The following is a 14,169-nucleotide window of genomic DNA, read 5'->3' as shown; positions in this document are numbered from 1 at the left end:
AGAATCTATCATTTCAAGGGACACCTAAGCTTAAGGGTCCCAAAAAAGAATAGGTTCAAGTCTACTAACCAGAACAGGATTCGAAAATACGATTACGTGTGAGGAAGGTTATAGCACCCTCACAACGCCCATCAAAGAATGGTACCAGCTTGATTTCGTGTTATCCGATAAGCCTTAAAAATTTTACCAAGTAATTAATTATTGAAAATTATCCTTAATTAACTCTAATACTTTTGAAAAAAAATTAAGAACATTCCATTACCTCAAGAGTATGTAATAAAACTATTGTTTTACTTGCAAAGACTCCATCGTCAGATTATTTAACATTAAAAAATATTTCAAGAAAAGAAAAAAAAATAAAAAAATAAAATAAAAAAGGAATAATGATTCAGCTTTTGATATAAATCCTTTTCTTTCATTTAAAAGCCCATTGCTTTTATACAAGAAAAATTGATACTTTCAACTTTTCCTCAAAGCATTTGAAAATTTTTTTATTTTAAAAAATATTGATACTTTCAACTTTTTCTTAAAATATATTTTTTTGAAATTTTAATTTTGAGAAAAATTGATACTTTCAACTTTTCCTCAAAATATTTTTTTTCTGAAATTTTAATTTCAAAAAAAATTGATACTTTCAACTTTTTCCTAAAAATATTTTTTAAAACCCTTTTATTCTCAAGAAAAATTGATACTTTCAACTTTCTCCCAAAATACTTTTTAGAAATTTTTATTTTAGAAATTTTAATTTTAAGGAAAATTGATACTTTCAACTTTTTCCTGAAAATATATTTTTTAACCTTTTTATTTTCAAGAGAAATTGATTAATTCAACTTTCCCCCCAAAACCTATTTTTTTATTTTTGTGTTCAAAGGAAATTGATACATTCAACTTTTCTTTAAAATATTTTTTAAAAAATTTAATTTTCAAGAAAAATTAATACTTTCAACTTTTCCTCAAAAATATTTTTTTGAAAATTTTATTTTATAAAATTCATTAAAAAGAAAATTTTAATTTAATTTAATTTTAATTTAAATTTAAATTTAAAAAAATTAAGGAATACCAAATAATTCTAATTTAGAAATAATAATAACAATAATAATAATAATAATTAATAAATATTAAAAAAAAACTTTGGAACGGCTCGGCTCGACTTTAGGAAGAAAAATGACTCGAAAACGCGGCTCGAGAGTGCGCGACTCGGCTTGGCTCGACTCCAGGGGTCAGCTGGCACTTGGGTCAGACACGGGTTGTAACGGGTCAGGTTGATCCAAGTAGAAACACGCGAACCTTGGGTTGATTTAATGCCAAAACCATGTCGTTTTAAGCAAGTATAAAAGGTAAAAAATCTTATTTTTTCCTCAGATGCCTCCCTTCTTTCTTTCTCTCTTCTCTTCTTTTCTCTCCTTCTTTCTCTAACAGAACTCAGAATCAGATTGAATTTTCATCAGATTTTTTAAAAAAAATGTTAGAATCTGAAAAAACACGCCGAAAACTTCAAATTTCGTAGAAAAAGTTGACCGAAATATGGAAATTCCAAAAATTTTCCAAAAAAAATCACCAAAAATTCTTAAAAAATCTTAAAATCACTTCTGAACCTTCTAAACACCCTTTTTTTATGTTTCTTTTCTCTCTGTGTGTTTTCGGTAAATCTTTCTATATGTTTCAGCATCTATGAGTTTTTTATCAATCTTAATTTCATCTGGGATTGAGATTCAATCTTTGAATCTAATCCAGACTCTATCAGCCCCTAAATTCATGACAAAAGAGTTTTTTCGAGAATAAAAATCATATATCAAAAGCATTAATAATTAAAACAAAATTCAAAACAGATAAATAAAAAATAATAAAAAAAAAAAATTTAAAAAATAGGCCCATCTTGCTCATTTGGATTAGGTCCAATTAATCCGAACTTAGACCAAATTGGATGTCTACAAATATCACAACCTTAATTTGAATATTTAAACTGAACCGACAAATCTAAAACAAGATTGAAGTATATATTTTTTTATTTTGAACATGTGGTTAAATTTGTGGCGATGTTGTAATAAACAGATTTTGAAGCCATATGGATATTTGTTTTCTTATAGTTTCAAAGATAGATGAATATGCATATTCTTACGTCTTTGAAACCATACGGATATACATATTCATATGCCTTTTAAATCTTACAATATGCATATGTATAAGGTATACAAAAGGGTTTAAAGACTTATCAAATATGCATAATCAAAACATTCTTAGCTTTTTATAAATGTATATCCAAAAAGCTTTAAATTTTTCAGGTAAACATTTTCAAAAGATTTTGATACATTTTGGATATACATTTTTTTATGCACTATAAACCAAAAATAAGTGGATATGAGAAATAGAAAAATAATTTCAATAAAGATAATTAAATAAATTTATTAATAGGTATTTTTGCCATAAAAAATTAATTTTTTAGTGTACATAGTAAAAAAAGGGTGAATTTAGAAACTCTTTTTTTTTTTTGGGGGGGGGGGGGGGGGCTAAAAGGAGAAAAACCCTTGACTCAAACTGTCACATGCTAGAAGGGATCTACTAACACGTAGATGATCTGATCATTAATCGTCTTAATTTATGTAATATAAAAGTATGATTTTATGCTTTAATGAAACTAATGCTACTTAAACACCAAATCATGCCTAAAAGGAGAAATTAAGTAGCCAAATAAATTTTGTCAATCCCCATTTACATGATATATAGAAGTATATGTCATTAAACTGTCGTTTGATTAGTGTTTTTATTTATTTTTTAAATAAAAAAATAAATAGCAATAATGTGTTTGGGTAAAAGCAAAAAATTAAATTTAAAGGATTATATACACTAAACATGTAAATTTTACAAATGACAATATGCATAATTTATAGTATAATAACTAGTACTACATCTTAATTATTTGTTTATTATAAATCAAATTATTAATTATTTTATGCTTCATAACAAATTTTCAAAAGCAAAATATCCTTTAGCTGATCTTTGGGTAATTACAGTAAATCAAATCATGCATTGTGCCTTCCATTTCCTTAAAAAAGTGGAAATAAAAAAAATGTTTATAAAATGTTCGCTAAACTAGAAGGAGCAAATGAGCTATGTAAATATTCTCTTTTTTTTTTTTTTTTTCTTTCTTGTAATTAAAATTAGAAGAAAATGAAGTTCTTTTGGGAAGCTTGACTTGAAGGTTGAAAGGTGGAGCGGTGCTAACGTAATTGGTGATGACATGCTTAGTTGTAAATAAATTAATAAAATAAATATTGTAAAGATTTGGTGGCTGATTGTGAGCATTACAGGCTAAGGGCCCACAATCGAGTGGAGCCTGGCACACTATCAGGTTTGGGTCCTAGGCTTCTTTCATAAACTCATCCGTGGGGTCCTGAATTTCTTACACAAACTCACCCTCACTTTCCGCGCGTGAGCACACTCTCCAACTTATTACTCCTATTTATTTGGGATTTTTAATAAAAATTAAACTAATAATAAATTGATGGCAAAAAAAAAAAAAAACTAATAATAAATTAATATCAAAATGAACAGTGAAATGTTACATGATGCTAGAGATAAAGAGAGGGGAAGCCTCATTTTCTTGTTGTGATCACAATGCAAGTAGCATGATTTTTTTTTTTTGGATTTAATTGTAAAAGAAATGTTTTTCTTGGGAAGATGATGCCAATAATGAAAAATAAAAATCAAATCATGAAAATTAACTTTTTCGTTTGGCATTTCAATATTTTTCTTTCACTTACTAGGATGTTGAAATGACATTAACGAATTTTTCTTTTTATCTCTAATTATTTTAGCAATTAAACATGAAATTTAAATATTTATAAAATTAAGTTTCAAATTTAGTTAAGTCCTACAAAGTACGAGTTTCGTCCAATTATATATTGATATATAATATATATTAAAATTTATTTAATTATGATATTAATTTTTACTAATACATGTAATTTCAAAAAAAAAAAAAAAAAACCAAGATAGAAGAGTTGAATTTCAATCATCCCAACCTCATCTTGTTCTAAAATCTCAGCAAGAAATAATCCATATTTATTACCATTTTAGTTTATATATCCAGAAATTGAAAAGATAATAGAAACATGATTATTATAAATTATGATTTCTTGATCATTAAATCACATTCAGATGAAAATATTTTTAAAATAAATCTTCAACATGTCATTTATTTAAAGTATATATGCAAGCAAATAAAGCGGCCTAACACACCTAATTTTTTTTCTTTTTACTTTTTCCATGAGCTTTCCTAGTCCATCTTCATCCTCTATTGATCCTCATTTTTCACAATAAAATCTAAAGTAAGACATTTTGGAATAAAGATCAAACATAATGTGCTTATCCCTATTTTATTTACTTAAAAAGTTTAGAATTTCAATTAGATTTTAGGCTTGTACAAAGTTTTTAAGACAATATAAAATAAAAAAATAAAGTAATGAGCATTTATTGTTAACCGTTGTTTCTTACTTTCATAGAAGACTACCAAAAATATATATCAATGCCATTTTGCTAAAATTTCCATATAAGTACTGATTAAATTAATAAAAATTGAATATTTAGTTGTAAAATTTAAGTTTAATTCTTATAGTTAGTAAATTTTTTATGAAGAATTTATAAATTAAAAATAAATATTTACGATATGTCCGATCTTAAAAGAAAATAATCTTGTCTCCTCTAAATTTTTATATATAAAAAAAATCTCAAGAAAGGTGATAATGATTTTTAATTAAGCTTTGATTGCCCACGAATCTTAGGGTAGTGCCACACGCGCAGAAGAAAAACGTGAGCCTACTGACACCACCGAAATTAACATATGATTTACCCAAAAGAAAGTGAAATCACTAGTATATATAGTTGGGTGAGTGGGGCTTTTGGCATTGTTGGAGTGAATTGGTGTAACAACAACAACAACTAGTAGTAGTTCAAAGTGATGGGGAGGCAGCCCTGTTGTGACAAGTTAGGAGTGAAGAAGGGGCCTTGGACAGCTGAGGAGGACAAAAAATTGGTCAATTTTATTCTCACTCACGGCCAATGTTGCTGGCGGGCCGTCCCCAAGCTCGCTGGCCTCCGTCGCTGTGGCAAGAGTTGTCGACTCCGCTGGACCAATTACCTCCGGCCGGACTTGAAACGAGGCCTCCTCAATGAAGATGAAGAGCAGCTTGTTATTGATCTGCATGCTCGCCTTGGCAATAGGTTACTAAATTTCCTCTTTGACATTTTCTCCGATCATTACCACTGGTTAGTTTGTATGGTTTTATAATTATTAAAAAAAGAAAAGTCATTTTTAATTGCTTTTTCCATATTGGTTTTGATGATTTTTTAAGACACGAAATTTGCTTGACAGTGTCCAATGTAAGAGTTGACTTTGTCATTTGTATCGCTGTTTGTCTCTGGATATCTTGGCTGGAAATAATTTAGTTCTATTCTTAATTAGTAGTTATAGAAAGAAAATAATATATATGACTTTAATTAAACAAAGCTAAATAAATAATATAATGGGTACAAGGAAATGTAATAAAAAGAAGCAACATATAAAAAATTGATTTTTACGCTTTCATTTTCTTTAGGTGGTCCAAAATTGCAGCAAGATTGCCCGGAAGAACTGATAACGAGATCAAGAATCACTGGAACACCCATATCAAGAAAAAGCTCATTAAGATGGGAATTGATCCTGTTACACATGAGCCTCTACAGAAACCCGACACCCCACAAGGGGCAACCTGCAGCAGTCAAGCAAACGATCAGACAAATCTTGATCCTAGTCAACTCGAGTTGCCAAAACATTCTGGCCATGTCTCTTCTACTACTGATGAATTTAGCCTTCCAACTGAGAATTCCTCGACCGATGAATCGAGGTCATCATCAGAGTCTGGCAGTGATGATTACCTCTTGATGAATTTGACATGGTCAGAGCCATTTCTCAATGACTTGCCATGGAACTTTCCTGGCCCAGATTCCAGGGAAGAATATAGTGAACTTGGGTTCTCTTTGTCCGAGGAAATTTCCTTTTCATGGTTTTTGGACTACCAAAATATTGGAGATGATCATCAAAGCTTCGGATTTGGTGGTTTCAGTGGAATTGGCATGAATTCCCTTGACATGGCTGGCAAGTTTTAGCATTCACCTACTAGAGAGTGCCTATGTGCACTCATGTAAAGCAAAAAACAAAAAAAAAAAAGTAAAATAGCCAACAAGGTATTCGTGAATGGACCTTTTAAGCTTAATTTCCAGTTAAATTATTTATCTTCAGTTAGGATCTTAGAATAACAAAGGGGAAAAAAAATAAAGAGGCTCAAGAATTAGTTGAAGCAAGTAAATGGTACTCCTAATTTATCCTTTGTTTCACATGTTTTTAAGATCCAAATAGATAACTTCACTTAGCCAATCCTGGCAAAGTGGGTGTGCTGTCACTTTGCTAGAAAAGTAAGGATACTTTGTAATCTCTCAACCCTTTTCTTTTTTCTTCAATGGATGTTGATGATGCGCCCTGGCATTGGTCTTATGGGTTTCTAATTGCATTAAAGAATAGAAAGGGATGTGCCACCAAATGGTCACCCCACTTCCTTGGAGAGCTGTGTGGTTGAAGCTTTTTTATGGTGAGTGCACAAACCATTTTCTGTAAACAAACTATAGTGATATCTGCTTTGTAACATCTTTTGGTTGTACAAAAATAAAACTTTTATAAATAGTATTTTCCCTATTTCTTTTGTAAAATGAAGGAAGCTTGGCATTTTTTTAAACAAGAAAAAGTATTAGGATTGGAACCTAAGGTCATGATATTTAAGATTATCAAAAATTAAATTGTGATTATCGTAATTTAAAAACCAACACTACCAAGCACATTTTCTAGTGATAGGTGGCTCGAATCAAATTAATATTATTATCAACAATATTATGCTTCTGATTTCAACAATTTTCTTCTTCAAAAATTTTCATTTCAAATGACATGCATGTATAATAATACAAAATTTTTTCACTTTAAAATATACAAAGATTAAGACGGTATTATTATACATGAAATTAACTTTAAATAAAATTTGCATTAATTTAAGATGAAATTACCTGACCTAAATTAGATTGTATAATTATAGGAATTAGGATTTTGTAAATTACTTGCTTAAATGAATGAAACTTAAATCCGAAATTTAATTTAATTAGTTTAAACAATAATTCTTAAGCAATGATGTTCAACAGATTTGATATTCAATTTCCAACCTCTTCAACCTTTTTTTTTTCCTTCTCTCAAGCTAAAACCTTCATTAATTAACAAAAAAAAAAAAGGATAAACCTTATTCTTCTTGGTGTGTGTTCTAGATGGCTCAATTTTCTTAATCCTTCATAGTAAAAAATTGGTTGGAGGATTCAACTCGTTCATGTCAATGCGTGAGGTTGGCCTTCATCACTGTCAAATTAGATTGTCCTACAGCTGACATCGTTTCTTGACGACCCTGGTCGACTAATACCCATTAAGTCTTACATATTTAGCATCCAAAGAAAGAAAATTAGACACAGTTTCCCCCTAATATTTCTTTTAGTTATCACTGTCTGCTCTATCTGCCATACTGAAATTATAGTCTAATTCATTGAATATCATTTGGGTTAATTTAGTTCAAACCAAAAGCCACGAATTTAGAGACAAATGACAAAAAGACAAAGTAGGGAGATTAATTATCCAAATTTTGTTGACAATATTTCCCTTGATTTAATAAATATTTATATAGTTGAAAAGTTTTGTCGGTAAATATAAAAAACCGCATTCATCAATATCTAGAAGATGTAATCAACACGGCTAAATCGACATAGACGTCATAATTTAAGAAAGTCTTCATCCTAAAACTAAATCTTACTTAGAAATTAATGTGACTTTTACTTAGAACATCACCAATGATGTCATGTGGTTTCAACCTTCCCAATAGTTTCATTGATAATATATATAATAAAAATAAAGAATATGTACACTATACCAAACTAAGCCTCCATCATCATCATTGCCAAGGTAGCTTGCTTGAAAAAGATAAAGGGGAAATGGAAGAAAAAAAAATGTGGCAGAGAACTATATGTTAGCCAATCATTCTCAGTTCAAGGAAATCATGATTAATAAAATAATCAGAATCTTGGCATGCCTCAATCCAACAAGCCGAGGTAGCTATTGGCCTTGTTTTTGAGTGTCTATTTGGGGATGTCGCAAACCGGCACAGCAACTTTAGGCCTAAGATATCCAAGGTGATTGATTTTAACATATATAAATTGACTTAGAAACTGCTCACATCATGCTTAAGTATTATTATTAACTACCTAAAAGCTTCAACAAAATATTAGTTATACTATCGCTAGCTACAAACACTCGTTTCCCATTGCGGAGGAAACCAATTTTGTTACATTAGTTACTTTTTTTTCATGGATCCAATAGACTTGGATTATGTAATAAAATAAATAAGTTTGGCTGCATATTTGTGGAGGAAATTCTGCACACTGCATACCAAAAACTTATTTTAATTATACAGTTAGATTTACAATGTATGAAGAATATATTTGATAACAATAAGAATAAACCGACCTGTAAAAGATCATGTTGCCCTAAAGCCCTACTTAGTATGTATACTTTATACGTATAGTAAAACTTGATTAAATAACAGTTTATTTCAATTTAAGATTATTAAATATATATTTTTGCATAGGATAATTAAGTATAGACATCTTGCTCAAGATCTAGCTTTTAATTCTTTAATTAAAAAAAGTAATGAATAATTAAGTTTTCATTTATTATGGCTAAAATACTAAAACATCCCATGAACTTTTCCACTTTATTTAGATAATTTTTTTTTGTATTCAAATAAGTCCTTATTCTTTAATTTGTATTCAATTCAAATAAAAGATTGATTTGTATTAAAAGCTTATTTGAATAAAAATTAAAAGATAAGGGCTTATTTGATTATAAATTAAAGTTCAAAGGCTTATTTAAATATAAAATAAAAGTTAAAGACTTATTTATATGCAATTAAAATATACAAATTTATCTAAATCAAATGATAAAATTCAAGAATTTTTTTATTAGTTTAACTAATTATTATTATGTCAAAAAAGTTCAGAAATTTAGTAGTAAATATAATAACCAATCCACTCAAAGTGCATACTCTTGTCGTTGAAACATTTATTATTGACTGATACGTATAAAAGTTCATTAATTGTACCGTGTTTGAACTATCTAGAGGGACATCACATATCAATCCGATGTTCAAACGTCCATTTTGAACTATAAGATTAAAGAAATCTCTAATATTATATACTAGCAAACCACTTCATTTAAAACTTCAAAATTTCAAATCACGAGTTTTTATGTGTTTTTTTCTTTCTTATAAAAATCAGCCATTGCAGTTTACAGATGCATAATTTCTCCATGTATCCCACACCTACAATCTTAAATATTAAAGGGCTTTTATGGTATTATGATTTAATGTATTCTAGGCTAAAAATTTAGCTTTATATATATAAAAAGTTAATGTCATGAATAACTCTTATAAAATATTTAATGTGATATTAAAATTTTAAAATTTTTTAATATGATATTTATAGTATGACCTATTAATTAATGTGATATATAAAAAATTATTTATTTTTCATGTATCATCATTTGATGTTAATAATGTTAAAAATAAATATCACTTTAATTAATATATTTATAATTCAATTATCATATTTAATATGTCACTATAATTTAAAGATTATTAGTAATATTAATTCATTTATATATTGCTTTTTTTGCGGATTATAACTTAAAGTAACATGTTCTTTTGACTTATTTAGAGCCAAAAAACAAAATAATGAGATATGTATAAATAAATTTGATAATTTATATATTTATATCATATAAAATATTAATAATTCATAAATTTTTATTTTATTTTATATAAAAATAATATGCTATAATTTATTTTAATATAAAAATATAAAATATATTTTTTTATTTTATTAAATATATATAACTTTTATTAAAATTTTAAATTATTATATTTATATCATTTTTTATATCATTTTCGTTTCATTTTATTATTTTTATTATAAATCATCAGATCCAAAAGATGTCAACATAATGTTACAGAGATGATCTCTCTAAATCTAGATAGATCTGCCTGGATCTGCGTGAACTAAAGAGGTACATGTTTCAAACAGGGATAAAAAAACGGCTGTCAGAGACCTATCAAAGACTACGATGATAGCGAATAGATCATGTCAATCTATGTATATATAAGGAAATCAAGATAACAATCCAGCATTTGATTTAAGAGTGAATAGTCGGTAAAATTGAATTATGATAAAATTAAAAATAATGATGTTATGAAATTAAATATTATAAAATTAAAATTAAAATTAATAATAATAATATATATTTAAATATAAATATAATGATAATAATAAGATAAACTGTTTTAAGGCAATCGATTGTATAAGATCCAATAAACGTACTAAACCCTTTTTTTTTTTTTTTTTTTGATACTCCCTCTAATTTGAGACGAGAGATAGTGAGATTTTTTTGCCTCTGATTACTTGGTTTGGATTTTACCTAAATGCACCCGTGATCCAGTTGGGGGTAAAAAGTGGCTTGAGTTCCATTCCATCGTGTAAAAGAATCCAAATGAACCCTTAGTTATTGGTATATGCCTATATGGTACTCTGCTCAAAACAGGATTCATTTTTTTTCAAATAAAAAAAAAAGACAGCTAAGCATAAAAATCATAAATGACAAAACGTAAAGATAACTATTACGCACTACTACTACAGCCCGTTGTCTAAACGTATTCATACCATCTGGTCATTATTTATGTATTTTCTTTTAATTCACAAAGTTTTTAACGTTTTATAATGCGGCAGTGAGTGATAAGTTTGGTGCCTTGAAGCATCACAGACCTGTGCTGTTAACCATAAATCCTGGCTAGTAGGGATAAAGTGCCTACAACTAGAAGCTTCCTCCAGCCCTGAAAAAAGCAAGGTCTAAAAGCCAAGAGGTGATGATAGTTTAGAATATGATATATTTTATATTAGATAAAAAAATTTAATTATTGATAAATAAAATTAATTTTTAAATTAATTTTATTTATATTTTAAATAATTATATTTAAATTAAAATAATTATCATATGAAAAATTATGATAATTATTTGAATATAAATAGATTATTATTCATAAAAATTATGATTATATAAAAAGTTATCACTATTTGAATAAAAATTTATGTCTATTCATTTATTATAAATAGAACTTTCAGTATAATTATTTTCATTACTTTTAATTGAAGAGTTTGAGATTTTATTGTATCCTAAATATATAATTACATTTAAGATAGTGTTCTTCACACCTCAAAGCTAAAATTTTTTTCTATTATTTCTATTCTCTTTTTTTTTAACAATTTAAAAACAATTATAAAAATTTTATATTTTGCATGGGGAAAATATAAGGAAAAAAATTGGCATGATTTGGATATCAATATTAGAACAAGCTCAAGTTGTTAAAAGATTAATGTTTTCGTAGATCAAAATATTAATTTTCATAAAGATCTTCATTAGATGTATGTATTTTATTTTTTTGTATAATTACTGGTAAGAAACTTAACTGAATGAGATAAATAAGTTAACAATTAATTTTATTAATGTATAAAGTCAAAACACAATATGCAAAATATTAATTATATTACATAAGTTTATGCATATATTGAAATTTACTCCACAATTAAGTTTAATAAATTGTATTATATCTATTTGAAAAATCGAGGCTTATGAAGACTAGGATGGGAAATAGCTTGAAACCATAAAAGAGAAAGACATGAATTAATCTATGATCAAAAGAATTATTGCTTATTATCAAATAACAAATTAAATTGAGTTTTAATAGAATGATCGATTGTTTAATTATTATATCTTGATTATATATAAAACAGGTAAATTATTCCATGGTTTCTATGAAAACAATCGAAAATAGGTAAAGAAATTTACCATAAAAAATTAGATGTAAGTGGAGAATATATGCAAAAAATAAGATTTGATTACAATATTAGTTTTATTTTTAAATTATGGCACCAAAATTAAGATAATAAGTTGAATCAAACTATTTGTATAATTCTATCTTTATTGGTCATTTATAAATCAAAGTTGATTTTTTTAATTTATTATTGGATCAAATTTTGACTGCTATTCAATTTTCATGAAAAGCAATTAAAATAAAATTGATATATGTGAATAATTATTATTAAGATATACTGTTTCATGGATTAATCAGTGGATAATAAACCAAATAATTATTATTATAAAAAACATGCTTAATTTTACATGTATTTTACTTACTAGGTATATTACATTAGAAGTGATTTTACAAAGTAAAATTTTACTATGAATAATCAAAAAGTAGAAATAATAAATAGCCTTCAAAAAGTTAATCAATGGCTACACAAAAGCATTGTTGCTTTCCACATATTGGATATTGATTAAAAAAAAAAGGCATGTCACTAAAAATATTGAAGCATTTGTCAGTTATCAACATTTTGAATGATGTTTATCAATGTTTAATTAGCTATGTTAATAAATTAGAAAACATGCAAATTCAATGTTCCGAAGGCATCGGTACATGCATACGTTTAATTCTATTTTGTGATTGCATGGAGAAAATTGGTACAGTTTGTCATGTATTATGAAAATAAAATGAATGAAATGGAATTGTCATCCTTACACATATAAGAAAGATATGGACTATGGAGATAGAATGCTATCATCCAATTAATACATTCTTGGTTAAAGACAATGAAGACACTGTTGCTTTTTGTACCTAAAAAAAATGGCCTTTTATAAGCTGTTAAAATGAAAAGTGCACAAGTTCTTAAGGTTTTCAATAGTTTTATGACAATGGCAAAGATCTGGTTGATTATACACTATATTAACATATAGATTTAGATAATAATATGTGCTTGTAAAAGTCATAAGCCTTAGAGTTAGCCAATTAATGATTTAATCAATGCAAATCCATCACAAGTTTTTGCATGAAATATGAGTAGAATTTATATTATAATTATCATTTATGCTATTTTATGAAAATGATTCTTTGGATTTAGGTTTCATGACTTACGTTGATATGATAATCTAGATATGAACATATTGATGACAAAATGATTGTAAAAGTATTTGAAATTAGAGTTAAATATACTATGGACTCTTATTGTACATAGACATATTGGTCTTATAAGTAAAGTTTGAATTTATTATATATCTGAAAATGTTATGACCCATTAAAAATGTTAAATATATACTTAGGCTACACAACGGTGGAGAAATAAAGTTCTCATAATATTTTGAAATCAAGTTTAGAGGTTTCAATAGTCATGAACTTGGAATTAGCCATTGGGCAATTAATATATGCACTGAAAACTCATAATAACATTTGAGATAGTTGGTTTTCACTAAAAGCCATTACTATAAATGAAATAACTTCAATAACTAAATTTACATGATTTGTAAGTATGATGTGGATTATTATGGTTGGCTTAGAATAACCATAAGCCAAAATTGATGCCACAATCTTAACCACATTGTAGTAATTTTTTGTTATGTATATAGTCTAATTCATGAATTGTACGAATGATTTATCATCAATGATTTTATTAAAAGTTTTGAAATATAGTAAAAATTTTAAAATATATTTACTTTGGAAGCCATGAGTGATTCAAAGATCTTATAAATATGAAAACTTCTATAATAGCAAAAATAATGTTATTTGATCCATTTGGGTGATGGAAATGGTTTTGTTTATGGTAATAAAAATTAATAATAGCATCTGATGAAATAGATTCATATAAGTATTTATGAATTGACATAAAAAATCTTTAAAAAATACTATAGAAGCATGATTATATTTGAAATCTGCTTATTGATGTAAAATCTTATATTGAATTAAAATATAAAAGTTTTGGAACTTTTATGAAAAAGAAATATTAAGATATAAAATATTTGCTAGTTATTCTTTAATAATAGAATACATACTTGTACATGGTGGGGGTGATAAGAATCAAAAGAAATAAAAATCGCCCTTATAATGTTGTAAGATTTTAGTATAATTTTATGAGCAAATTATACAAACTAATAAGTTTAGTATACTTATTAAA

The 14,169-nt window shown here is 26.8% G+C and overlaps 1 protein-coding gene across 2 annotated transcripts; it reads left to right on the top strand.

Annotated features, from left to right (window-relative positions):
* The first annotated feature begins 4,894 nt into the window (after window positions 1–4,894).
* Window positions 4,895–6,741, top strand: LOC111316720 (MYB-like transcription factor ODO1). 2 transcript variants are annotated; one of them, XM_022918803.2, is made up of 2 exons: window positions 4,895–5,265; window positions 5,595–6,741. In XM_022918803.2, the coding sequence occupies exons 1-2, from the start codon at window positions 4,958–4,960 to the stop codon at window positions 6,142–6,144; spliced, it is 858 nt and encodes a 285-aa protein (XP_022774538.2). In that variant the 5' UTR covers window positions 4,895–4,957; the 3' UTR covers window positions 6,145–6,741. The 2 variants fall into 2 exon arrangements, with proteins under 2 accessions (XP_022774538.2, XP_022774545.2); XM_022918810.2 differs by having other exon boundaries at window positions 4,896–5,220.
* Window positions 6,742–14,169: the final 7,428 nt, after the last annotated feature.

The sequence above is a fragment of the Durio zibethinus genome, chromosome 9, assembly GCF_047325235.1.
Source record: "Durio zibethinus cultivar Kanyao isolate XHJ-2024 chromosome 9, ASM4732523v1, whole genome shotgun sequence".
NCBI lineage: Eukaryota > Viridiplantae > Streptophyta > Magnoliopsida > Malvales > Malvaceae > Durio > Durio zibethinus.
The sequence above is the reverse complement of the archived record's forward strand: the minus strand, read 5'-3'. Positions and strand labels throughout refer to the sequence as shown.